A 27,947-nucleotide genomic window follows, 5' to 3' on the forward strand; every position below is an offset into this window, starting at 1 on the left:
CATGACCAGCGATATGCTGGGGGAGGGAAGGTCACCCGGGGGGCAAGGTCCCACCCTACATTTGTCCTTTGGCACCCAGGGCTTTTCAGCCTGGTAACCTTCTGTACCTGGCCCATCGTCCTTGCTCTGCTCATGTCCGTCTAACTGCCTACGACACACCTATCTATGCACTCATTATCTGATTCTTGTATGTGCTCTGACCTGCAACTTTGGCTTATCAGAACGAAGCTCTAACTAACTGGGCTACCCGGCCAGGGCCCAACATTTAAAAAATAATAATCTACAACTGATAGGTAATCCAGTTAGGTCCTCCTTCAATTTTGTCAAAAACCCACTGAGAAATCAAATATCTACAAATTTTCATTTGTGTGCCTGGCATCCCAGAGGTCTGTACACCCTGGGACAATACATCACAGTAAGATTAGATGCAGGATTGGAGAGAAGTAGGCCTTTTTTTTTTTGTAAAGTGGGACAAAGGCTTATCCTTGGGCAATTCTTTTAGGAATTAGGTTGTAAACACTGATTTCCTGAAAACTGTTCTGGTCTGACTACTTATAGGATTTGTATTGTTCTGTTTGCAGACCTTGGCTCTGAATGATTCCACTCCAATGACTCCACCTACCAACGCTGTGGCTGATTCCTCGTTCTTACCTTTAGACTATACCGGTTCCTTTCTCTAAGGACCGAGCTTCTCTGTTGGGGTCCAGCCCCAGCAGGTCCAGGGGTCCCCAAAGGTGTGGACGGAGTTGGTGAAAAATGAAGGACATGGAGGCAGCGTTCAGTTGATCAGCATAGCAAGGTTCTCCCGCCAGATTCTGTCCAGGATCTTTTGCCATGTTCTCTCGCTAGGTTCTCTCTCTAGGTTCTGTCTCTAGGTTCTGTCTAGGATCTCCAGCCAAGTCCTGTCTCTAGGTTCTGTGTCTAGGTTCTGTGTCTAGGTTCTGTCTCCTGTTGTCTTGTTACATCTGTATTTATACCAGTTGATTCCAATCCTATCAATCTCTATTCCAAAGGTTAGGGCGTTTCTTATCTCCATCCAGGGAGTAAAGATTATGTAGCTTAAGTGTGATTGTTTGTAGTTAAAGTGATTAACTACCCGCCTGGCACTTAGTTAAGGGGTTTTATCCCCTCCCTAACTTCAGGGAAAAATCCCTACCTGGGGAAACAACCTTTCTTGGAGAGGTGACCTTGGTTAAAACACATAGCACCAAGAAGGTGAGCAAACATATTAAGAACAGTATGCCATATATGCCAGGTCCCTTGAAACAGCAAGGATGGACCGGCTCCTGGCACTTCTCCAAACTCTTCAGCCTCCCAGCACCTGGCTCCCTAACTTCCCAGCTTCATTTTCCTCCCCTTACACTAGTGCGTGGCTTGCAGCTTCTAGAACACACAGCGCATCTTGCCTCTCCCGCCTGGATGCTCCCTCCACACCCTCGCCTCCCTGGCCCTCGCCTCCTAGCTGATGCTTTCGGTTCAGACTGTCTAGGGCAGTGATTCTCAACCTTCTGGCCCTTTAAATACAGTTCCTCGCCAAAACCGGTTTGGCTCAGTGGATAGAGCGTCGGCCTGCGGACTGGAGGGTCCCAGGTTCGATTCCGGTCAAGGGCATGTACCTGGGTTGCGGGCACATCCCCAGTGGGAGATGTGCAGGAGGCAGCTGGTCGATGTTTCTCTCTCATCGATGTTTCTAACTCTCTATCTCTCTCCCTTCCTCTCTGTAAAAAATCAATAAAATATATTAAAAAAAAAAAAAAAAAAAAGTTCATGTTTAAAAAAAAAAAAAAAATACAGTTCCTCATGTTGTGACCCAACCATAAAATTATTTTCGTTGCTACTTCATAACTGTCATGTTGCTACTGTTATGAATCCTAATGTAAATATCTGATATGCAGGATGGTCTTAGGCGACCCCTGTGAAAGGGTCGTTTGACCGCCAAAGGGGTCTCGACCCACAGGTTGAGAACCGCTGGTCTAGGGCTATGCCCCCCGTGTCTAGAGGCGGCTCGGACACGTGCGCAAAGTGGCAGATTGTAGGGCAATAAACAAACTCCTTCCAGGACGGAGCAGCCAGTGCTCGTCTTCTGGAAGACATTTCCCACATTTAATGGTGAGAAACGTTTGCAACGCACACCACAGCGTCCCCGTCTGCAGGCAGCCAGTGCTCTCAAGGCATCTCACCTGCGCGGTTATTTCTCGTTTTAGCCACGAATATGCGCAGCATGCGACCCCGGAATGGAGTAAGTGCTGGAGGAATCCCACTCATCAGTCAGCCTCCTTAGCCTTCACCTAGCTTTGTGGGTGGCTCTCCCAGCCCCGAGGCCCCGCCCACTTCTGTCGGTCCCGGGACCTTAAAGTGGGCCGGGAGCGCGCCTGACTCAGGCAGCCAGGGGACCCACCGGGGGCCTTTACTATTTGAAGATTACAGGGGCCGTCAGCAGCTCGCGCGAGACGGATCGCGTATTCTCGCGAGAAGTCTAGGAGGCGGCCGTGATGGCGGCGGCGGGAACTGGACCCGGACCCGGAGTGGGTGCAGGACCTGGCCCAGCAGCGGCCGCAAATGCAACAGCGCCGGAGGAAGGGGAGACGAAGCCGGCGGTAGCGGTCGCAGCCGCTCCAGCCGGAGAGGGGACCTCTGCTGCTCCAGCAGCGGAGCCCGGCTCCGGAGAGGCCGAAAGCGGGTAAGACGTCCAGCAGTCACCGGAGGACGCGGGAAGGGAGGCCCGCCCCCCCTGGAATCCCGCGGCTCCCGGGAGTCCTCCCGCCCGCCCCTTCCGAACCTGGGCCCTGCCGCCAACGGCTCGCCCTGCCCCCTTCGGCACCGTAGTCCCACCCGCCGCTTGGCCCGTCCCCTCTGAATTGGATCTCGGGCTACGCCCCTTCCCGCACCTTTTAAGGTCTGTGAGAGCCTACTCCGGTCTCTGGTCCTTGCACCCACCCCGGCCCGGGGCTTGTAACGCCGTCTTCTAGCAGGAACCCCTCAACTACCCCAGAGAAGAAGCCACTTTGACTTGCCAGGCTGGGCGAAGTGGCGGCCCCGCTGAAACGGAGTGGGGGCGCTGCACGTCTGCGAACCTCCCCGGGACCAGTGGACTGGTCTGTGGGGCTGATCCCAACCCATGTGGACTGGTCTGTGGGGCTGAGCTGATTCCACCCCATGTGGACTGGTCTGTGAGGCCGAGCTGATTCCACCCCATGTGGACTGGTCTGTGGGGCTGATTATTAGGCTTCCCTGTGCCCACGGGCCTGCGTCTGTGGGAGCCACATTCTCCTAACCCAGAGCATCCAGCCTGAGAATGGGCTTAGAGAAAAAGCGGAGGGTGCATTTGATCGTTACCTCTGGGATACTAGGCGTTTTGAGGTTTGTTTCTCTTGAAAAGTTTTACCTGAGTGCTTTCATTGTCTTACAGGGATGCGAACTCTGTTGATGTAAGCGGTGGTTTGGAGACAGAATCCTCTAATGGAAAAGATACACTAGTAAGTATTTATGAATGTTTGCATGGCAAAATAAGGTGGTTTTTTTGTTTTTGTGTGTTGTTTTTTGTTTTTGTGTTTTAGTTTTTAAGTGAGTCAAAAATACAATAGATCAACTAACTTGATTCCCTAATTGCACTCCGGACACAGGAAGGTGCTGGGGATACTTCTGAGGCGATGGATACTCAAGCGGGCTCCGTGGATGAAGAGAATGGCCGGCAGCTGGGAGAGATAGAGCTGCAGTGTGGGATATGTACCAAGTGGTTCACAGCAGACACCTTTGGCATAGATACCTCGTGAGTATTTTTGTAGTTTTGTAAGAATCGCTTTGTGAAACAGATCTCAACATGTTCAACCGTTTAGTAGTTTGTAGGCAAATATAAATGTATAGCTTTTTCCAGTGTCTCCTAACCATTGTGCAGTGAGTGGTAGGATTTGAATCAGGAGTTGTTTTAATACCCTGAGCAATGTTTTCTACCTACTGAGCACAGCCCTAAGAGGTACAGTGATATATATTATCTCTTCTTTTGAGTTTGTGATCATTTTGAGACAAAACCATGCAATTACAAAGTATTATATAAACAGAATTGAAACAGTATCCTTTAAATCTTGTTTTGGGTGTTGTGGATTTGGGGGAAAGGGTTGATATACATGGTGGACAAAGCATGATGTCCGAAATTGGAGATGACCCTTCATGCCTCAGCCATCCTTATTAAGCTTTTGCTTCTAACTCACTCCCTTTAGATATCCTGAGTTCTCCCATCGGCAAAACCTATTTTTAATCTTTCGCCTTTTTTAGTGAATTAAAATCATTTTATGGTGGATTGAGATTGAGAGGCTTCTTTCCTTATCAACATCTAGCAAGTGACAATTACTGACTCACTGTCTATGGTAATGATTGTTTTGCTGGCTCTCTGTTCCATATGGTCCCTATAATACAAGTAAATTTAGACAAGATTATCTCAAATCAAGGCTGCATTAATAAATTAATTTCTTTGGGTGGGATTGTGAAGAAATACCCTCATTTGTAATTTGTTGAACACTTGCTAGTTAAAAAGCTACAGTGGGTTTTAGAAATGCTAATGTTCCAGTTAACATGTGACTGGTGACTGGATAGATCAAATGTTTACAAAAGAAAGGAAAGTATTGAAGGATCAGGAAGAAAGAATTGGTGGAAAGAGCATTAGGGAAAATAAATTAGCTAAGCAAATCCTCACTTAGGAAAGACCTAAAATCTGGCCACTTTAGCCAAAGAGGGTTTGTTTAGATAGACAGGACCTAGAAAAGGAAATTTATCTGGAGAGAGAACTTGGAGCAATCCAGGGCAGTTCACAGTTTAGGTAGAGACCAGTTTGTACCTGAATTTGAGAAGTTACACCTAAAGCCCAACTAAGTGGGATTGCTTATGTTCTACAGCTGAAAAAGGCTGCTCTAAATACCGGGTTGTGTTCGAATTAAATAACTATATACCTACCTACCTCTGGTATGAGGCTTTGCTTTCTGTAATTGAGTTTATTACAACAGCTGTTTAATAGAAGGTATTCTGGAGAGGAATAAAGATGAGGGTATTTAGTCTTAACCTTCATAAGAATATTTCTCAGTTTCTTGAGTGGCAGCAATGAACACACACTTGGGAACCTTCTTTTTGAGGCTACCTTAAGCTAGTTTCAGCAGAGTCCAAGATAAACTTGCCTTTATTTTCATTTCTTCTCTTCCAACTTAAACCTATCTTTTCTTTTTCTGTTCCTTTTTTTGAAAGAATGTGTTTTTTATTGTTTTTTAGAGAAAGAGGAAGGGAGAGGGAGAGAGAGAGACATTGATGTAAGAGCAAGATATCAGCGGCCTCCTGCAAGCCCCCTGCCAGGATTGAGGCGAAACCTGGGCATGTACCCTGACCGGGAATTGAACTGGTTACCTTTCAGTGCCCAGGACGATGCTCCAACCAACTGAGCCACACCGGCCAGGGCAATCTTCCCTATCTCTTAAATCTGAAGTTACTACTTGGATCTTTTAAACTCTTATAGACTAATTACCATTTGTAGGATTCATTTAGTAATGAGGCAAGTAATGTTTTGTGACTTCTGTGTTTTCTTCTTGAATAATTATTTACCTTTTATAAAAAAAATATATTTCTTTATTGATTTCAGAGAGGAAGGAAGAGGGAGAGAGAGATCGAAACATCAATGATGAGAGAGAATCATTGATTGGCTGCCTCCTGCACGCCCCCCACTGGGGATCGAGCCCGCAACCCGGGCATGTGCCCTTGGCTGGAATCGAACCTGGGACCCTTCAGTCCACAGGCAGACGCTCTATCCACTTAGCCAAACTGGCTAAGGCCTTTTTTTCTTTTTTAATCCTCACCTGAGGATACTTTTTGTCATTGATCTTTAGAGAGAGAGTAGAAAGGAGTGGGGGTAGGGGAAAGAGAGAGAGAGAGAGAGATATTAACTGGTTGCTCCTGCTTGAGACCAAGCCCCGACTGGGGCCAGTGATGATCAAACCTGCAACTGAAGTACGTGCCCTTGACCAGGAATTGAACCCGAGACACTTCAGTTCTCGGATCAACACTCTAACCACTGAGCAACCGCCAGGCATTATTTACATTTTTAATTAATCTTTTAAAAAAATTTTAGTTTTTATTATTGACTTTAGAGAGAAAGAGAGAAACATTGATGTGAGAGGGTGGCATTAATTATGAGCCGGAAACCTGGGTATGTGCCCTGACCAGGAATCGAACCAGTGACCTTCTGGTACATGGGAGAATGCTCAACCAACTGAGCCACACCAAACAGGGCTTTAATTAATCTTTTTATACATTCTGTCCACCCTTTCCAACAATGTTATTTGCATTTTAAAAGAGATATTTTGAGGTCTTTAAATACTAATATTTAAATATAAAGATATTTGAAGAGATTACTTTGTCTTCTTCCACAGTTCACTTGGCATACTCTTTTCAGGTACTCAGAAACTGTAATTAACCCAGACAAAGTACCAATGAGAACCTTCCAAACGCTGAATTATCCACTATGGTGGATAATGTCTGATTAAATATTTGTGACAGAAAAATCTAGGTATTTGTAAAAAACACAAATTTTTTTTGATTTTGGGGGACCTTTTTAACTTTTAAGATTATATTAATACTAGTGGCCCAGTGCATGAATTCGTGCACATTGAAAGGAATTTAATTAGAAGAAATATTTTAATATTACTATTCACCCTTTCTCTATAATAGAAGTGTCAACCAAATTCACAATTGACAATGACAAAGAGAAACACACGCATGATATTGGCGCCAGTGAGAGCTTTATATGTGCGCATGCGCAAGTCAACTTAGCCTTTTATAGATATAGAATAAACTTGCTTAATTAGACCTGCTTTCTGATTTGCTAAACTTTTTCTAGCCCAGTAAGCACCCCGACTTCTCTTTCAGGTAATTGTCAGCAACACAGCAGTAAATATCAACACGAAGCAGATTATTATTGTAGATCACGCAGGGAGCACAAAGGGTAAAATATTTAACTGCAGCAGTGTTTGACTATATTCTGCGCAGTGACAAAACCTGAAGTTATTTTGAAGGTCCACCATTTCTTCTTTTCAATCGGGTCAAGTTTCTAAACTTTCTAAATCTCCATTTTCCGACTAATGAAAAGAAAATAGGATTCCACCGAATCTCCCATCTACCTACTCCAGGACTTCTGTGAGGATCAAATGAGATGAGGCACGGGAAAATGCTTCACAGACTTTTGGTTAAAGTGTGAAATGTGTCCGCCTGGCAATAAAGCAAGTCGGGTTTCTGGGCTGAAGAAACTGCAAGGAGACTCGTCGCTAGGGAGAGGAAGCCGGCGTTGCTATATGATGTCATTACCTGGACAGTTGGACACTTAGCATATTAGTCATATATATATATATATATAGATATATAGATATATAGATATATAGATATATAGATATAGATATTCACATGACTGTATAACTTTCACTGTTGTTTTCTCATAAAGAAATGTGTGGTCAGAAGTTCACTAAGTTGTACAATTTGACTGTTCTACAGATCCTGTCTACCTTTCATGACCAACTACAGTTTTCACTGCAATGTGTGCCATCATAGTGGGAATACCTATTTCCTCCGGAAGCAAGCAAGTAAGAACAAAGTGCTCTGGAGTACTGCAAACGAATTATCCTCTAGTTAGCTGGGAAAGAAAAAGCATTTGGGCTTAGCAGAATCAGGAAACCTTTGCCTGGTAGCGGCGAAAGTTACATTGAAGTTTAGCTCTGAATAATTGCTATTGTCTGTTTTAGATCAAATGATGACTCTACTTGATAATTGGTTATTTTGTTAATTTGTAGACCACATTGTTAAATATTCTTTTGGTAATGAAATCTAGTGTCATAGATAACTTTTCCTTTTTGTTTTGATAGACTTGAAGGAAATGTGCCTTAGTGCGTTGGCCAACCTAACATGGCAGTCCCGAACACAAGATGAACATCCAAAAACCATGTTCTCCAAAGATAAGGTAAAGATGCAATTAGTGTAATTGCAATTATGCCAAAAAATAACTCTTTTTAAAAAATATATATTTTTATTGATTTCAGAGAGGAAGGGAGAGATAGAAACACCAATGATGAGATACAGTCATTGATTGGCTGCCTCCTGCAGGCCCCCTACTGGGGACCCGGCCCACAACCCAGGCATGTGCCCTGACTGGAATCAAACAGTGACTTCCTGGTTTGTAGGTAGACACTCAACCACTGAGCCACTAAGTAAATTTTTAAATGATAGAGTTTATTTTGTAACCTAGTTTACATTCATATCGACCCACTTTTATTTAAAACAAACACGGTTCATCTAACAAAGCTTACTCTCTGATCTCTTTTTACATTCTGACATTTTCTACACTAGAATATAGAATAGTTCTGACCTGTAACCTACTAGTAGTTTGCAACCTACAGTTTGAAACACATTAATATAGGATGTGTAGTGAGATCAGCATAATCAGGATCATACTTGGGCAAGGGCCTTAATCCTGTAAACTACAGTAGTCAGCAAAGAGTCCTCTCGCACCTCCTTTCTTTCCTGTGTTAAAAATATTTTAAATAGAGGTGTGCTGTGGTAGGCTTGTTTTTTCTCTTAGTTTATTTTTTCCCCAAATTATTATTTATCAAATTTTCAAAATACAGAAAAGTTCAGATAGTACAATGAGCATCTGTTTATTCTTCACCTAGTATTGCCAGTTAATATTTTGCTACGTTTGCTTTATCTCCCCATATCCATATTACCCTCTATACTGTATGAGACTAAATTATAGACATACTTTACCCAATATTATCTTTTTTTTTTTTTTTTTTTAAATATATTTTATTGATTTTTTACAGAGAGGAAGAGAGAGAGATAGAGAGTTAGAAACATCAATGAGAGAGAAACATCGATCAGCTGCCTCCTGCACATCTCCCACTGGGGATGTGCCCACAACCCAGGTACATGCCCTTGACCGGAATCGAACCTGGGACCTTTCAGTCCGCAGGCCAACGCTCTATCCACTGAGCCAAACCGGTTTCGGCTACCCAATATTATCTCACCCACAATCTGGTAATCATTCTAAAAAAGTTTAACACTAATGCAATACAACTGGTTAATAATTACAACTTACATTCTTTTTGTTTATGCTTTTTATTTTTTTTAATTCTAAAAAAATTATTTTTTTATCCTCACCCAAGAGTATATTTATTGATTTGAGAGAGAAAAAGAAAGAGAAACATGGATGTGAGAGAGAAACATTGAGAGGCAGTTGCCTCTCATATGCACCCTGACCGGGAATCGAACCCACAACCTTTTGGTGTATGGGGCATTCTAACCAACTGAGCCACCTGGCCAGGGCTACAACTTGTATTCTTTTATATACAGTATGCAGAGGTGGACAAAAGTAGGTGCCTACCCAGCTAGATAGCTCTGCTCTGCTTTGCACCAGGATGGTTGGCTCCCTCCTCTACCCTGGTGAGGCATCTTTGGTGTTTCAGTTCAGCCTGGGAGACAGTTTTCAGTGGAAAGGAGAAGTGTGCTCTCGGAGCCCAAAGGGAGCTAGCTTATATGGACAGAAGTCCCCACCCTGGTCCCTATTGGTCTGTCCTCTTGTAAATGAGGGCTCCAAATCCTTGTAATTTGATTGGTTCAGAAGGCACTACCCTGATTGGTCAGAATACAGCTGCTGTGGTTGGTCAGAGCTGCACTGTTCTGATTGGATGGGGAAAGCCTCAGTCCTATTGGTTTAAATGGGATTACAGAAAACCTTCATAAGGGCTGGCTCAGCAGAAACAGTTTCTGCAGGCTGTTCAGTGCAGACCTCTTCCTGAAGTGCAGTTTGTGTGAGAAGATCCTGTGTAGAAATGACTGCAAGACTTTTTTTTTTTTTAAGCCCAGTTAGCCAGGAGGAGCCCTTTACATTTCTTAGTAGGTATCTTCTTCCTCTGGGTTCACAGCATTTTTTTTTTTTTTAATTAAATCTTTATTGTTCAGATTATTACAATTGTTCCTCTTTTTTCCCCCCATAACTCCCCTCCTTCCAGCTCCCACCCCACCCTCCACCCTCACTCCCCACCCACTGTGTTCATCCATAGGTGCATGATTTTTGTCCAGTCACTTCCCGCATCTCCCACACCCCTTTTCCCCCCAAGAATAGTCAGTCTATTCCCTTTCTATGTCCCTGATTCTATTATAATCACCAGTTCATTCTGTACATCAGGTTATTTATTCACTTGATTCTTAGATTCATTTGTTGATAGATGCATGTTTGTTGTTCATAATTTGTATCTTTACCTTTTTCTTCTTCTTCCTCTTCTTAAAGGATACCTTTCAGCATTTCATATAATACTGGTTTGGCAGTGATGAACTCCTTTAGCTTTTCCTTATCTGTGAAGCTCTTTATCTGACCTTCAATTCTGAATGATAGCTTTGCTGGATAAAGTAATCTTGGTTGTAGGTTCTTGGTATTCAGCACTTTGAATATTTCTTGCCATTCCCTTCTGGCCTGCAAAGTTTCTGTTGAGAAATCAGCTGACAGTCGTATGGGTATTCCCTTGTAGGTAATTGAGCCTCTTTCTCTTGCTGCTTTTAAGATTTTCTCTTTGTCTTTTGCTCTTGGCATTTTAATGATGATGTGTCTTGGTGTGGTCCTCTTTGGATTCCTTTTGTTTGGGGTTCTCTGCGCTTCTTGGACCTGTAAGTCCATTTCTTTCTCCAGGTGGGGGAAGTTTTCTGCCATTATTTCTTGAAATAGGTTTTCAATATCTTGCTGTCTCTCATCTTCTGGCACTCCAATGACTCTGATATTAGCCCGCTTAAAGCTGTCCCAGAGGCTCCTTACACTATCTTCACACTTTCGGATTCTTTTTTCATTTTGCTTTTCCAATTGGGTGTTTTTTGTCGAATCTTTGGTTTGATTCTTGTGCTCCTCTGGTCTGCTGTTGGGTATAATATCCTTTATTTCAGTCCGTGTATGCTTACTTTCTAATTTCTTTATCGTAGCATCGAGGGTCTCATTAGTTTTCGTGAGGTTCTGCACAAATTTATGGCAAGCCCTCAAAATTGCGATTCTTAGCTCCATATCCTCCATTTCTGTCATGTTTTTTTGTCTCCGCATCTTTTATGCTTTCTTGGTGCACCCCCTTGTGGTCTCTGTGCGCAGTCTTGTTCTAGCCAAGCCTTAATTGTTGTAGTTAACACTAGAGGGGTTTGACCACCAGGCCGACTGGCTATAGGAATCAGCTGTATGGAAAACGTCTGCCTTCTGGGGAGGCGCTAATCCAGCCTTTGCCTGAGGCGATCGGCAAATGGCTGTGCGCAGGCTTTGGGCGGGGCGGGATCAACAGGGCGGGCGGAGGGAGCAGTTATGGCCACGCTCAGTCCTGTTCCCAGAGGCTCTGCTTCTCAGAACCCCGGCAGCCGCTGCAAACTTCGGAGAGAAAGCTGCCCTCAGGTTCCAACTGATGTCGGATAATCCCGCTTCTCCCGTTTGAGTCTGGGTCCCTAGAGACTCGCCCGGATCTGGAGCCCAGAGTCTGAGACTCACTCCCGACAGAAAACGACAACCGCGCCCTCAGCCACCAGCCCGCTTTGCGCGCGCACCTCGGTACCTTTGTATTTTCCACACTGCGCCGCCTCTGAGCCTCGATTTGCTGTTCTCTTTCCTTCTAGTTGTAGAGTCTCTCTTCAGCCAGCCTTCCTGTGGTTCTGGGTGATGTCCGTTCAGTCTTTTAGTTGTATTTTTGAAATGGTTGTTTGCGGCAGCGGTCTCCGGTGTTTACCTACGCCGCCATCTTGGTCTCCTCTGGGTTCACAGCATTTATCTGATTATTTCTTCATGATTAGGCACTGACTAATTTTTGGCTGGAATATTATGTAGGTAATGTGTGTTTTTCTATGAATCACATCAAGAAGCATATCAAGATACTGATTTGTTTTATTATTGGTGATCCTAAATTTGACTAATTGGGTAAAAAGGAGGTATCTACCAGATTTCTTCATTTCTTCTTTCAAAAAGAAACCTTTTTCTTTGTAATTAGTAACCTGTGGCATGATATATGGAGATTGTGTGAATGTCTTGTTCTTCTAACCCTTTGAAGTGGTGGTTTTAGCAACCATTGATTATCCAGGCCTGCATCAGTTACCAGAACACATCTATTGGTTGCAATTCTTCTATAAAGAGTTTTCCTTTCCCCATCATTTTTTTTTTTCCTTTAAGTATCACTGTGGATTTGTAGATTTTTATAGTTCAGTTTGGAATTCAGATTTCTGTATTTCTGATGCTCAGCTTTGATTAGTATAGTCCCATCCAGACTGACCCCTGAAACTCTGTATGTCCCTATAGTTTTTGAACAGTAAAATATTCCAGGCTTCCCTTGTAGTTTCCCTGATTCAATCCGGTTCCTTTTAGTAAAAATACGGTTTTCATTAAAGTAAGTCTAATGGAAGATGTTAGTGGTGGACTCTAACTCTGGTGGACTGTGGAAGAATGGTCTAGAAAGGTGAAAGTTGATGCCAGATGATCAGGCTCAGACACTGTTTTAGTCTTGCGGGGTAGAATTGGCGAGGACCACAGTCAAGGCAGTGGGGATGGAAAGGAGGCCTGATTGGTGAGAAATTTCTGAAAATTTAAATTCTTTTTTCCCCCCCAATATGTTTTTGTTGATTTCAGAGAGGAAGAGAGAGGGAGAGATAAAAACATCAGTGATGAAAGAAAATCATTGATCGGCTGCCTCCTGTATGCCCCCTACTGGGTATCGAGCCCACAACCAAGCATGTGCCCTTGACCGGAATCGAACCCAGGACCCTCCAGTCTGCAGGCCAACACTTCATCCACTGAGCCAGACCAGCTAGGGCTAAAATTCATTTGGTGACTGACTAGATGTGAAGGTTATGCAAGAAGAATCAAGGATGATTCCATGGTGTCTTGCTTGTGATTTTGGGTGATAGGTGATTCGAGTATTAACAACAAGAAAGAATATCTGCAGAGCAGATTTATGAGGTAAGATACAGAGTTCCGTTTTATTCACAAGAATGTTGAGGTGCCTGTGGGATGTCCGGATGGAGATGTCTCAAGCAGGTAGAAACAGGAGCTTGGGAGAGAGACTTATTAACTTTGGAGTCATCTTTCAGATGGCAACCAAGATTATAATCCAGTTGGATTATAAGGTCTGTGTCGCTAAGATTTGTATATACTTGTTTGAAATTTCCTACAATCTATATGTTCTTCGCATGCAATTATATATTTGTTTAATCATTAAGACTAAATGTGTATTTTTCTCTTAATTTTGATGAGGTCTGAAATGTTGCAGTTTTCTTTCCTTTATTGTGAGCATAACTTTGAAACCAACTATAAATGTCTTACTATATTTTGTTTTAAAAATTAGGATATCATACCATTTATTGATAAATACTGGGAGTGCATGACAACCAGACAAAGACCTGGGAAAATGACTTGGCCAAATAACATTGTTAAAACCATGGTAAGTAGATGAAAATTGGACGCAACATTTAGGCAGTGTTCTTTGTACAAATTAAATTCTCTTTAGTTTCACTGAAATAATGTTATGACTAAGAAAATGAGAACAACTTAGTATTAAATCTTGGAGAGTGCAGTATAACTAATTGTCAATTTTAATAGTTTTTACACAAAATCAGTAAGTTACATAATCTGTCTTACTGTGCCTGCATCACTTGTTTTTTTTGTCCATTGCACTTTGGCAAGTATAATTTTATATTGAAATTGGAGACAATTTTTTCTTTGATTTAAGAAAACAAATAACACTGTTCTAAACATCATTGTCCTTAGAATTAAAGAGCACTTTGGGAGGAATCAACAGCAAGCTGTTAACAGTGCTTATCTCTCTTAGGTGGAGGGAGAGGTAGGGATTTTGAAGCACTTTGGCTCTCTTTTTTTTTTTTATCCTCACTCAAGGACATTTCCATTGATTTTATAGAGAGAGGAAGGGGGAGAGAGAGAGAAACACCAATTCATTGCCTCCCAGCCAGAGATGGAACCAGCTGCCTAGCTATGTGTCCTGACCGGGAATCAAACCTGCAACCTTTTTGGTGTATGGGACAGTGCTTCAACCAGCTGAGCCACCTGGCCAGGGCTGGCTCTCATTTTTCTAGGTTTCACTGTTTGAATTTTTTGATGAACAGATATTAATTTTTTAATCAGAAAGAAAAAAACAATACTGTCTCTTTTGGAGATTATACCTAAGAATTAGAGTTGGTGGTTGAACATTCAGTACTTCTTTTAAGTATAAAATTTCAAGTAATAATAAAATTTTGTTTCCTTTTAGAGTAAAGAAAGAGATGTATTCTTGGTAAAAGAACACCCTGATCCTGGAAGTAAGGACCCAGAAGAAGATTACCCCAAATTTGGGCTTTTGGATCAGGTACATTAATATGCTTTGTATTCCCCTTTTGATTTGGGGCCACTTGGAGATAGGGAATCCGCCAAATGTAACACACTGCCATTTACATGCCCATAACATGGTGGGCTCCAAATAAATCATTATTGGCACATTTGGAAAGACAGAACACTAACCTTAAACCAGGAGACTAGTGTTTTAGTTCTGGCTGTTCCCCAGAATGTTACAACTTTACACATATTATTCTTACATTTTTTAACTTTAGTTTCCTCATTTGTAATGCAAATATGCCATTCCAAGTTATTTTTAATTTTCTATCTCAAGTTTTGCTCTTAAAAACATTCATTATTGTGAAGAAAATTTTCTTATGAAGAATTTCTGTTGTATCTAACATAACATGAGGAAAAAGAAAATTTCCAGTCTGTTCACATTTGGCATCTCAGGAAGTCAGATTTTCTTAAAATGTTTGATTTGCCAGCCTTGAAAATTCAAGGTTTCACATGGAAATTCAGGTTTCAGTTTTTTCTTGTAAAGTGAAAAGGTGTGACTACGCTGGGCCTGAATTCCTCTAGGGACTGAGGAAATGGGACTTGGCACTCCAATTTACCATTGTCCCACCATCACTCCTACCCCCTGATTACCATTCATCATCTTTTTTTTTAGAATTTTCATTACTTTTATGTACAGAAAACTGAACAGTGCATACTTAGCCCAACTTGGTGGCCAGTTCTTAAGTCTTGGTCTTCTCCAGCTTGGCAGTGTGAGCCACCAACTTCGGATCCAGGACGTTGTCTCCCCAGTGAGGGCGGATCTCATTTTGTTGTAATTGGTCCGGATAGCTTCCACCAGCTTAGCCAGAACTCCTTTGTCTTCCAAGTTAACCTGTGTGAAGGCGACGGTGGTGCAGGTCTTCCTGTGGACTGAGCGCCCAGCCTGTCCCCTTGATGATGCAGTAGGGAACCCCCATCTTACGGCACGGGGCACCAGGAAGACAGGCAGCTCAATAGGATCCACATCGTGTGCAGTCACTACCAGCTGGGCCTTCTTGTTCTCCATCAGGGTGGTGACAGTGTTAACCCCTGCTCCAAGAACAGGTGGCCTCTTGGTGGGGACATCCCTTGCTGGAAGCTGTTTTCTCAGCCCTGGCCAGCAATCTCTGCTGCTTCTCTTGCTTTACCTCTGGTCTGTACTCCTGGGCCAGCTTAAGCAGTTGAATAGGAGTTTTGCAGTCCAAGACCTGGGTGAACTGGTTAATGGCAGGAGGCACTGTCAGACGCTTACAGAGAAGCCCTTTGCTGCTGTAGCCGAATGTAGCAGGGCCACTCGACAAAGTGGGTGAAGTCTCTTTGGGGCTGGATGTCTGGTCCAGTGCTAAAATTCTTGGGCCTTTTCTTGAACAGGGGATTTACCATCTTCTTGGTCTCCTGTGTCTCCATGACAGCAGGATTGGCGCCATCTTCTTCCCCTTACTTTTCTTTCCTTTCAGCATCTTGGGCAGTGGGTGGAGAAAGAAAAAAAAAAGAATTGTCTCATCATCATTCTTAAACCACTTTGATTGTTATACTTGACCTGTCTTACTTGCTGATCCTTGAAGCATCCAAGTTTGGAACTACTGCAAATTTCAGAATCTAGGATTGTCAGTTTCACTTCCCATTCTATTAGAATGTCTCCTGTGTTTTTGAGCATTGCCAGATTGGTTTGGTTAAATAGCTTCTTATCATAATTGAGTATTTTTCTCCCTAGGATCTTAGTAATATTGGTCCTGCTTATGACAACCAAAAACAAAGCAGTGCTGTGAATACCAGTGGGAATTTAAATGGTAAGTATTTAAATGTTTCATTGATGAAATTTTTGTAAGCTATTGAATTCATATGTGCCTAGAATTGGGCATTCTTTTAGTTGACTATTAACTGGATATTTACTAAAATGCTTTAAAGTCCTAAACTCAACTTTTAGGAGCTAGCCAAGGTTGTGACAGATGGTAGTGGAGAACTCTTTGGCACTTGATAGCCCAATTTGGTCTTAAATGAAACAGATATAGCATAAAGGTACAATTTTAAGGTTGGATTTACTGTGTTTACATTAGACTCCCCAACTATATCTTCATAACTAACAATTTAGATTCAGTTGCTCTCTATTCTTTTTCCTTAATTCAGTTGTTATTTAACAGACTTCTAATTTTCTTGCCCCGGAACTTCAGCTTATTCACATGACAGTATTATCTGTATTGATCACCCACTATTGCATGCTTATTCTATTTGTAACCCATCTAATAGCAGAAATACCCTTCATTACTAATGGTAATCTAATGAGAGTTGGGGTTGCTGGTGGTAGCTAGCTATTCATTGGACACATGACATCATTAACTTGTTTTTGGAGTGGTCAGCATCTTAAATATGTAATCATTTCCTCTGTTATTAATATTCTATGATTGGAAATAGCTAAGTGTATTGTTTATCTTTTTACACCATTTCCCCCCCTCTTCATTGTTAAAGTTTGACAAATACATGGTGCCACTTCTGTTGTTACAGGTGGAGCCTCTTTTGGAGGTGAATTCCTCCTCTGTCTTCTTTCAGCCTCTCAGACTTAAGTATTTTGTGGTTTGAAAAGTGCTTTTTTGCTGAGTTGTGGTAGAAGCTAAAACTAAATTAAAATTTCAAAGCATTGTGAAAATGGTGGCAGTAGCATTTACTATGAAACAGTAGTTCCAGTTTAATGTTAGTAATTTAAAGCTTGTATGTTGTCATATTCTGCCTAACACGGCCACAATTGGTTTGTTCAAGATGGATCTAAAACTTCTCTCTTAAAATAATTAAAATGCAAATGACAATAAAAATCTAACAGTTTTGATTAAGGTTACTCAAACTAGAGATACTGATGTTGCAACAGTTTAACATTAAACCTTTTATGAGAAATAGGAATCACACCTGATGTGTTCATAAAAGGAAGTATTGCATAAACCTGGTCCAGTATATGCAGAATATGACCTGCCTTCAACGTCTTGATCCTTTTTATTGCAGCAGAATTGCTGATAAATTCCAAGCTTGCCCCAAATTAAGATACAGTACTATATGCAGTTGTTTACATAAAGGTGTTTTCCTGCAGTTCAGGGACATTTTCTGGAAGACGAACTGAGAGGAATGACAGCATTGGACAAAATGTTTAAAGTACCTATTTTAGAAATATACAAGGTAGTATTTCTTGTGGCCATAGTATGCAGCTAAATTTTTAAAATTAAATATATAACCTATCTCCTAATATTTGCTTTTAATTCCACAAGTCAGGTTAGTCCAAACTGAATTTTATGCATGGCACAATTATAATTGTAAAAATTGCCTACTAAATTTAAAGCCTTCTTTCTTAAATTTGTGTCATGTGCAACCATAGTTGAGGCAGCACTGGAGAGAAACACCTTTTTAGTACTTCTGTTTTCGTTTTCCATGTCTGATGTACTTTTGTTTTGTTGGATATTCAAGTTAAGTGCTTTTGCAGATACTGTGCCTTTATTGTGTTTATGGAATATATCATGTGTAGTTCAAGCAAGCCAACATCTACCTACAGTGAGGACATTCTCTCTTTATGGCTGTTTGTATTGATTTGGATGGGGGGGGGGGGGTGCGGGGGAAGCTTTATCCATGCAATTGTTTTTAGCTGTGGGTGTTTAGAATCTGAATGAGTAAAAATGCATTTGTGTCACATCTTGAGAAAGTGTCCTGGTAGTTGCAGTTCACTAAGAAAGGAAAGATGAAAATGTAACACAGGTTCATTTGAGCTTACTGCCAGAACCCAGTGTTCTTGGGCCATGAGACACTCAGCATGTTCATTCAGAACCAGGGAGAAGTCCAATCTGCTTTTGGGAAGGAAATCCTCCTGTGATGTTACACAAATGCGTGTTGGGAATGTTAGTCCCCATGGAATTTGTGTCCACATGGTGCTTTTATCGCAGCTCATTGAAAATAATCTGCCTTCTCTTTAAAGGGGGAATTGCAGCAGGAAGCAGTGGAAAAGGAAGAGGAGCTAAGCGCAAACAGCAGGATGGAGGGACCACAGGGACCACCAAGAAGGCCCGGAGGTGGGCAGAAAACACTCACCTCCATTCACCATTGTTAGAGTATTGTTTGGTGCTAGCAAAGTCCATCCAAGGGAAGAGCCATACATTTCAAGTAGACTGAGGTTTAAAAAGCCTGTCCATTTTTTCTCAAGTCTTGAGCACCTTGAGAGGTAAAATAACCCCATGCTAGGTATCCTGATTTACAAACTTGGTACTACATGAACCAGCCTCAGGGCAGCACTCTGTTGAGTAAGGCATTTTGAGAAAGGCTAGATGGGGGAGAGGGAGTAAAACCAATATTGAACACTGGCTCTTTTACTCAACACATAGCGGACGGATCACAAGCATTCTCGTGTTTTCATATTACACAGTGTTTTACATAAATGTTAAAGGCATGCCTTAAAATTAAATACCCATTGCATTTTGAAGTTATTTATTACATGTTCTTACAAGCTAATATCTTTTTAAAGTGTGATACTTTGTAAAACGTTTTTTGTACTCGTTCAGTAGAAACTTATCTGGCCACTGGGTAAAGCTAGCAATAAAACTACGGGTGCACAATGTGTTAAGCTTTTTGCCTCTTTCCTTCACTTTTTTCAATACTGAGGTGATGAAATCCAGGTCATTTCTCATTTAGATAACAGCTAGTAAGTGCTCATATTGCTGAGTTTCTGTTCATTAGTTTATAATAATAAGTAAACTAAGGGAAATTGCCTTCATTCCTCTTCTTCCTTTCTTCCCTATGATATACTAGCTCAGTATCAGATTCAGTCAATCCCTACAGATTGAAGTGGTTTAACCAAAACTATTTTGCTAAATAAAGCGAATCCTTTTCGTTTCTCTGTTTTGCCTGCAGAGGGCAGGATGGTGTATTTGAGTAATGAAAAGCATTTGTGAAGTTGCTTGTGTTCCAGCTGAAATCTAATAAGTTAGAGGCCTTTCTTACAGAATTGAAGGCATTTGAGCTAGAGGGGGCTTTAGTTTCTTGATTTTATTTTTTCCTTTCTACAGTGACCCTTTGTTTTCTGCTCAGCGCCTTCCCCCTCATGGCTACCCCTTGGAACACCCATTTAACAAAGATGGCTATCGGTATATTCTAGCGGAGCCTGATCCCCACGCCCCTGACCCTGAGAAGCTTGAACTTGACTGCTGGGCAGGAAAACCTATTCCTGGAGATCTCTACAGAGCCTGCTTGTATGAACGGGTTTTGTTAGCCTTACATGATCGAGGTATGTAAACTATTAATGTTCATGTTGGACCCAGTGTTACCCTAAACTTTAGTCATCAGCTTTGTCCGGTCTAGAATTAGATACACGTGTCAGTCTATAGCCACTCCTCTGCACCCATCTCTAGACTCAGCCGAATATGTAAGAAGTAATTTCCTTTTTTGTCTCTCATAAGCTCTAGCCATATGTAAACACATATACACACACATGTACACGCATATATTTAGTTTATGAACACTTTATATTTTGAACTAATTTTAGACTTACAGTAAAATTGCAAAAACTAGTTTCCATATATTCCTCATCGAGCTTCCCCTAGTGATAACATCTTACCCAACCATAGTACAATTATCAAAACCATGAAATTGACATTGGTAAAAGCTATTAATGAAACTAAAAACTTTACTTAAATTTCAATAATGCCTCTTTCCTAAGATCTCATATTGCATTGTTATTTCTCCTTAGTCTCTTACAGTCTTCAACAGTTCCTCAGTAATAGCCTGTTTTTCCTGACCATAACACTTTTAAACGTATTCATCAGTTTCGTTATCCAGTATTTCTCAGTGAGGGTTTGTCTTTTTCTCGTAATTAGACTGAGGTTATGGGGTGTTTGTTGTTGTTTGTGTGGGGTTTTTTTTTTTTTTTTAACACTACAAAAATGAGTCCTCATTGCATCACCTCATGGAGTTCATGATGTCAATATGTCTCCTGATGGCTTGTATTGACCATGATCATTTGGCTAAGATGGTTTCTGCTGGCTTTCTCTCTACTGTCTTTCCCTTTTTACTTAGTAAATAACTTGGGGAATGATACTTTGAGGCTATACAAATAACTTGTTTCTCTGTAAAGTTTTATGTACTAATTTTAGTATCGTAACCAGTGGATCTTGTCTGCAGCGATTATTAATGTGGTGTTTGCCTAATGATTTTTTATTTTTTCCTTTCTCCAATTATTATTTACTTGATTATATCAGTATGGACTCATAGATACTTACTTTATTCTGTGGAGTATACTTTCTTTTGTTCCTCAGATACCATTCATTATCATTTGGAATGTGAGAGTGAGTTTGTTTATTTATTTTAAAGGTATTTTTATTGAGGGATATTCTACAAGCTAAAGTGACCAGTACTCTTCAAAATGTCACTGTCATGAAAGGCTTGAGGAACTGTCCCAGATTGAAACATGACAACTAAATGAATTGTGGGATCTTGGATTAGATCCAGGACCAGGAAAAGGATATTGTGTTGATAATTGGCTTATTTTGAAGAAGATATGTTGATTAATTAATAGTATTGTATAAATGTTAGTTTTCTGGTTTTGATAATTATATTATGGCTATAGATGGTGTTAACATTTAGGGAAGCTGAATGAGGACTGTACTACCTTTGAAAATCTGAAATTCAAAGTAAAAAGTTAAGTCTTAAAGGATGTTTATTCAAATCAGGATTTAAGCACATTACAATTGGTTTATTATATTTCAGGGAACAGGCAATATAATTAATTTAACTTGTCCTCTTCAACATATAATAAAACTGGATTATCTAACAATTTTCTTCCTCTCTTCTCATCTTTGTCTTGAGATTTTTAAGCTCCTGAACTAATATTTCTGATTCCTGACCTGATGTTTCTGATCTTTCACTGAGGTGTAAGACTCATGTTTTGTGGCAGTTGTCTCCCAGTATCTCAGATAAGTTGCAGGCCTTTGTTTTTATCTCCATCTCTGCAGCTCCCCAGTTAAAGATCTCTGATGACCGGCTGACTGTGATTGGAGAGAAGGGCTACTCTATGGTGCGGGCTTCTCATGGGGTCCGGAAAGGGGCCTGGTACTTCGAAATTACGGTGGATGAGATGCCACCAGACACTGCTGCTAGACTGGGCTGGTCTCAGCCGTTAGGTAAGCTGTGGTTATAGTATGGACAGTGAAGCAGGTAGAGAGGTATAAGACTATCTGGCTAATAAGTTTTACTACTTTGGAGCCTATCAAATTATGGACATAAAATTCAGTTCCAAAGGGTTTAGGCAGTTGCAATTCTTGGAATATTTTTATAATTCTTTGCTTATGAGAAATAGTCTATAATAATAAAAGGGTAATATGCTAATTAGACCGGACATCCTTCTGGCGGACAGGGGCCGGGGCTGGGGCCCTTGCACAAATTTCATGCATCGGGCCTCTAGTAATTTTATAAAATTGATGACTCTTCCTCCCCCACACCAAAAAAAAAAAAAGGTAAAATTTTTTTTTGTTTTTTTTAGCAAACCAGAAGTTGGGTTGCAGTCTTCTGACTTCCTGTATATCTTTTTTTGGGATAGGTAACCTTCAAGCTCCCTTAGGTTATGATAAATTTAGCTATTCTTGGCGGAGCAAAAAGGGAACCAAGTTCCACCAGTCCATTGGCAAACACTACTCTTCTGGCTATGGACAGGGAGATGTCCTAGGATTCTATATCAACCTTCCTGAAGACACAGAGACAGCCAAGTCGCTGCCTGATACTTATAAAGATAAGGTAAGTTTGTCCTCCTGAAATATTCCTGGGTTTGCCGACCAGTACCTGCAGCTGTAGTCTGTGGCCTCCTGTGATGTTGACCCACCATTCATATTTTCCCCAACATTTCATTATGAAAATTTTCAGTCATAACAAAGTTGAAAGAATTTAAAAGTTAGTGTTCGAATACCCATCACCTAAATTCTATTAACATGTTATGCATTTATTCTCCACACACCCGTCCATCCATCCATCCATCCCTCTTTCTTTAATGCACTTCAAAAGAATGTTGCAGACATTCACTCCCCACCAAGTACTTCAAGATGCACATCATTAGCTAGAGTTCAAACTTTGTTTAGTTTTTTCTTTTGATGTAAAATTTACATAAAATGTACAGATTTTCACTCACTGAGTTTTTGGGTTTTTTTTTTCATCTTATTAATACAGTATTTATTTGTCTTCCTTCTGTCAAACCCTGAGCCAACCACTTTCCCCGGGCTGCCTAGGGAGGTATAGGAAAAGGAACATACAGGGCAGACAAGACACGGGAAAAAGAACTGTGGGAGGTGGAGACAGCTCCTTCACATGGCGAAGAGGATGAGAAAGGCCACCATCAGGCAAAAGAGCCCCATGGCCTCTGAGAGGGCAAAGCCCAGAATGGCGTAGGAGAAGAGCTGTTGCTTCAGAGAAGGGTTCCTGGCATAACCAATGATGAGGCTCCCGAACACAGTCCCAATTCCAGCCCCAGAGCCTGCCACCCCTACTGTGGCAGCCCCAGCCCCAATGAACTTGGCTGCTGTGTCGATGTCCCTTGAAATGGCACTGGTTTGGAAGCTACGGCTAGAAATAAGCGAGGTCAGGGGACGTGGGGCTGCCAAGCTGCTGAGGCTCTCATCTGTCAGTGTCTCTGGTCGTTTCAGCACCACTGCAGACAGTGACCGGCTCAGCTGAGAGGTGCTCCGGACCACGGAGGGTCGGAGACAAACTTGGTGCAGACATACATTTTCAGGGGATGAGGGGAGCTGCTCCCAGTGCAGAGAAGACCGAGAGACACTGAGTTTTAAGTTTGACCCAAACCGCCGTTGAGACATAGACTCTATCGTCAGTACCGGAAGGTCCCTCATGCCCTTTCTCAGTCGTTCCCCAGTCCCACCTACACCCATAAAGGCAACTACCTCTCTGGGTAATTTTAAGAATTTTTTTTCCCCATCATATTTCTATTCTATAGGCTTTACTTGTTCTTGATCTTATATAAATGGAATCATGCAGTATGTTGTTTTGCATCTGGATTTTATCATTTGGCATACTGCTTTTGATATTCATTCATGTTGTGTTGTTGGCTTGTTCTCATTCCATTGTATGAATATTCCACAGTGTGTTTATCCATTTTCTATTTTTTCCAACTATGTTGAAAAATAATTAACATATAACACATTTATTTTCCTGTTGATGGACACTTGCGCATTTTTAAGTTTTGGCTGTGCACATTCTTGAACAAATCTCTTTGTAAACATGTTTCCATTTATTTTGGAATTACTGAGCTATAGGGTAGTTTTATATTTATTTTTATGAAAAATTGCCCAACTCTCCATTTTCACCAACTATATGTGATAATTTTAGTTACTCCACTGTTGTTGTGGTGAGAGTATATATGTATTTAAATGTATGTGTTTCCTCAAAATTTATTAGTAAAGGTCTTTTTGAAAATGTTTAGCAAACATACCTTCCTGGTACTTTTTAAGAAGCACATAGTTCAAAATCTAGCAAAGCTAACTCTGCAAAGATTTCTAATTTCTGTTGCAGAGCGCATGACTCAGTGCTATTTGTGTGATGTTGCTGATGCTTCAATGAGCCTTTTTTTCCTTTCTCTCTTGGTTTTCAAGGCTTTGATAAAGTTCAAGAGTTATTTGTATTTTGAGGAAAAAGACTTTGTGGATAAAGCAGAGAAGAGCCTAAAGCAGACTCCCCATAGTGAGGTGAGTCATGGTCACAAAAACGTCAGAACTAGGAGACCTTGAAGATTGGACCAACCCCCTAATTATAAGTGAGGAAAATGAGGCCCAAAGGGGAATGAAGGGTTTTCCCACTAACAGAGTGAGCTCACACCCTGCCTACTGTGTTTGTGCTCTCTCTGTGATACTATGCTGCTGCTATTAGAGAGATAATCGTGGTTCTTTCAGGAACACTGTAGAAAAGAAGTAAAAACAGTGGTCTAACAAGGAAATCTACAAATGGTTGAAGAAGCAAGTCAGAGATGGTTATTCTTTATCAGAAGAGGTACCAAGTGCAGAGGGAGGAACACTGGAGGAGGAGAGGAAAGGAGAGGACCTGGCTGTGTGAGTGGAGGCAGCCAGAGCTGGAATGGCTCATTCAGTGTCCCCTAGAGCTTTCCCTACCTCTCTGTGCCAGGGTCGCTAGGGACATGTCTACCCAAGGTCATAACACAGTTAAAGAAGGGCTGACAAATCTGGACCAGCCACAAGGGCCAAAAATAAAAGGGGAAGGGAAGGAAGGAAGTTCTGAGCTGGAAACATTTTTCCGTAAAAATGCTGTGAATGCACCTGAATCAATAATAGAAACTAATATAGGAGAGATTAAAACAAAACTAGGATTGTAGTTGAAAAATGAATAAAGGGAAGCAGTAGATCAAAGGATGATACAGCCAGAAAATACAGCAAGTCCTGGAATAATGTCATTTCGTTAACACTGATGAGGTGCAGTAGAAACTTAACTCAGTTATATCAATTAGCCAGTGGTAAAATTAGTTTCAAAATGTGTTTCACCACAGTTCCAAGAACTATCGATGATGTTAAGTGAGGAATTATTGTACAGCCAGAGAGAAGATTGCTCTTTCTGAGCAGAAGAGACCAAAAGTTACTTCAGAAAAAGGAACCTTTTATTTATTTATTTTTAGAAGTTTGAATTTTTTAAAATAGTATATTGATTTTTAGAGAGAGACAGGGAGACCTTGATGTGAGAGTACAGCATTGATCGGCTGCCTCCTGCATATCCCCTACCAGGGATTGAGCCTGAAACCCAGGCATGTGCCCTGACTGGGAATTGAACTGGCAACCTTTCAGTGCATGTGACGATGCCCACCCAACTGAGCTACACTGGCAAGGGCAAAAAGAACCTTATCTGGGGGAAAAAATTATATATATATAAAAAGGCTAATATGCAAATTGTCCTATATAATAAAAGGTTAATATGCAAATTGTCCCCTCTACTGGGAGTTTGACCAGGGGGTGGGGCCGGCTGGCCAATGGCCCGTGACCCCTTCCCCCAGGGCTGCCCCGCCCGATCAGCCCCAATCAGGGCGGGTGGCCAGACCCCACCCATGAACGAATTCGTGCACTGGGCCTCTAGTATACAGATATATCCTATTAATAAAAGCCTATGTGGTCAACGCCCTCATGCCACAACAAGTGATCACCAGGAGGCTGCATGTGCAGTGGGTGGGCGGGGGCTTAATGCATGTGCAGTGCGGAGGTGGAACCCCTGGCTTCAGCCTACCTCTTTGGGGCAATCAAGGAGCCCGGATGGGTGGGCAGGGCCTACCTCTTTGGGGTGACCAATCGTGGGGCTCCCGCACTGTGAGGGGGCACAGGCCAGGCTGGGCCCCCCGCCCCTCCCCCAGTGCACGAATTATATATATATAGTGGTTCAGAGAGAATATACAGGATAGTTTGGGGAGATAAAGAACAAAGAAAATGAGAATTCAGAGACTGACAGAATATCCTGAGATTTTTGAAGTAGAAATGTAGAAATAAGAACCTTATGCAAGGTATAAATACAGTATAATAAATAATAGTATAACTGGTAGAAGTAGCATAGGAATGCAGAAAGCAAATAAATGTGAACACCAACTAGAATAGTGCATATAAATAGGTGAGAAACTGATTAAGTGATGTTATTACACAAGCTATATCCTATTCTTGGAGTACATTATCACCAGTATGGTGGCACAGCACTTCTGAAGGGTGCTCCAAGTGAATTCTTTTTTAATATGTGTGTGTTCTGTTTTTAAATTCAAAAGTAAAAGTGTGCTTTTTGTTTCAGATAATATTTTATAAAAATGGTGTCAATCAAGGTGTGGCTTACAAAGATATTTTTGAGGGGGTTTACTTTCCGGCCATCTCATTGTACAAGAGCTGCACGGTATGTACCATCTGTTCATCATGTGGACAGAACTTGGGAGAAATAGGTGAATGGCAATAGTCAAAGGGCCACTGCTTGAGTTCTAGAAAGAAATCTGATTTGCCTAAGGAAGATGGGAATGTTTTCTGACTGTCACTGTTTGTTTCAAAAATAGTTGGGTGTTTTATGAAGCATTTGCTTCATGCAATTAGTGTACCCCATATTTGTCCTTTGAATGTACTGTGTGGTAATATTATTGTTCAGTGTAATGGCTGTAAACTATTTATGTGCATAAATCAGTTTGGTGTTATATATGTCATGAAAACCTACCATTGTTAGTTTGTAACTGTTGCTCTATTGATTTAAAAATATATATATAATTCAGTATGAAGGGGACTATCATTAGAGCCTGTTAGTTTTTTAAAAAAGTGATTTGGAAAGGTAATGCCTGGAAGTTTCCCATGTATTTTAGTCTATTTTACTTACCTAATTCTTGATGGACATTAAGGTGTTGGCCAATTTTAGCAATATTAATATATATCATTGTTCCTGTTAAACCCTGAATATCACAGCTACCTTCAAAGAGAAAAATATCCCATTAACTTTTTCACTATATATTTACTTTGTTTTGCCATGTCTGCTTGAATTAAATTTATCCCAGGTTTCCATTAACTTTGGACCATGCTTCAAGTATCCTCCAAAGGATCTCACTTACCGCCCTGTGAGTAACATTAAAAATGTCCACATGCATCCTCAGCATCTTTGTAACTTCTTGCTGCAGTTATTCTAATCACCTCCTTTCTGTTTCTCATTCCTCCCACAGATGAGTGATATGGGCTGGGGCGCTGTCGTAGAACACACTCTGGCTGATGTCTTATATCATGTGGAGACAGAAGTGGATGGGAGGCGGAGTCCTCCGTGGGAACCCTGACCAGGTCCCTCTTTCTTTGCCGACATGGACTTTCTGGGGAATGATATTGGGGGATTTTCTTTTTGTTTTTAACGTGACCAACCTTATCCCGAAGATACTGCAGAACCTCTGCTGTTAGCGAGGTAAAAGGCTGGGTGGGACTGGGAGAGACTCCCTGCCCTTCAGTACTCTCCCTGCTTCTAGTGACTGCTTTCATTTTGTGTGCAAGATGCCAACTGCTGACCCTAGAATCCCATAAGCTCCCTGTGAAACTGGTGCTGTACCATGTTCCCCACTACTGGGGCTTGTTATCTTACTGTATTCTCTAGGGAGTGGATAATGTTGTCTAAGTAGCTAACTTATTTAGAGACTTTTTCCCCTCTGTGGGCATTGACTCCTTCCCACCTGATTTGCAAGGATGGTGGGCCTGTCTCTGAGAACAGCTGGAATCAGTGGCTGTGCATACCAAACCGGTCGAAGAGCTCTCGGTGGGTGTGGGTTTGTTTTTGTTATTAATTTTGAAGTACTCTTTTGAACACTGGGATCTCTGAAACTACCATGCCTCTAGAACTGTAATTGTGACAGGAACTCGCTTGCAGCTTTAATAGTTAGAAACTCTTTCCAAATAAAACTTGTGATCACGCATGTGTGGCATTTTGCTTCCCTCTTGGGACAGAGTCAGAAATGTGGGCTGTCTGCGGAAGGGTAGCCAGCAGTGGAGGAGACAGGCTTCTGACTTGTACCTCACTCCCTCTCCAATTGCTTGCTTTCTCTCCA

The 27,947-nt window shown here is 41.5% G+C and overlaps 1 protein-coding gene and 2 pseudogenes across 6 annotated transcripts; 1 reads left to right on the forward strand and 2 right to left on the reverse strand.

Annotated features, from left to right (window-relative positions):
* Positions 1 to 2,483: 2,483 nt before the first annotated feature.
* ASH2L (ASH2 like, histone lysine methyltransferase complex subunit) lies at positions 2,484 to 27,815 on the forward strand. 6 transcript variants are annotated; one of them, XM_070408394.1, is made up of 17 exons: positions 2,484 to 2,680; positions 3,410 to 3,476; positions 3,618 to 3,769; positions 7,522 to 7,610; positions 7,890 to 7,984; positions 13,374 to 13,469; positions 14,292 to 14,387; positions 16,107 to 16,182; positions 16,895 to 16,912; positions 18,342 to 18,435; positions 19,426 to 19,643; positions 21,367 to 21,534; positions 21,951 to 22,144; positions 24,007 to 24,099; positions 26,183 to 26,281; positions 26,922 to 26,981; positions 27,084 to 27,815. In XM_070408394.1, exons 1-17 carry the CDS (start codon positions 2,493 to 2,495, stop codon positions 27,189 to 27,191), a joined length of 1,911 nt encoding a protein of 636 aa, XP_070264495.1. In that variant the 5' UTR covers positions 2,484 to 2,492; the 3' UTR covers positions 27,192 to 27,815. The 6 variants fall into 6 exon arrangements, with proteins under 6 accessions (XP_070264495.1, XP_070264496.1, XP_070264497.1 ...); XM_070408395.1 differs by having other exon boundaries at positions 3,624 to 3,769; XM_070408398.1 differs by lacking the exon at positions 2,484 to 2,680 and adding an exon at positions 2,959 to 3,095 and having other exon boundaries at positions 3,624 to 3,769.
* On the reverse strand, positions 15,070 to 15,852 carry LOC139004883 (large ribosomal subunit protein eL8 pseudogene; annotated as a pseudogene).
* On the reverse strand, positions 22,564 to 23,126 carry LOC139004884 (ATP synthase F(0) complex subunit C2, mitochondrial pseudogene; annotated as a pseudogene).
* Positions 27,816 to 27,947: the final 132 nt, after the last annotated feature.

Source organism: Myotis yumanensis, unplaced genomic scaffold (assembly GCF_028538775.1).
Source record: "Myotis yumanensis isolate MYYU_CA2020_CCGP unplaced genomic scaffold, mMyoYum1.0.hap1 SCAF_3, whole genome shotgun sequence".
NCBI classification, from domain to species: domain Eukaryota; kingdom Metazoa; phylum Chordata; class Mammalia; order Chiroptera; family Vespertilionidae; genus Myotis; species Myotis yumanensis.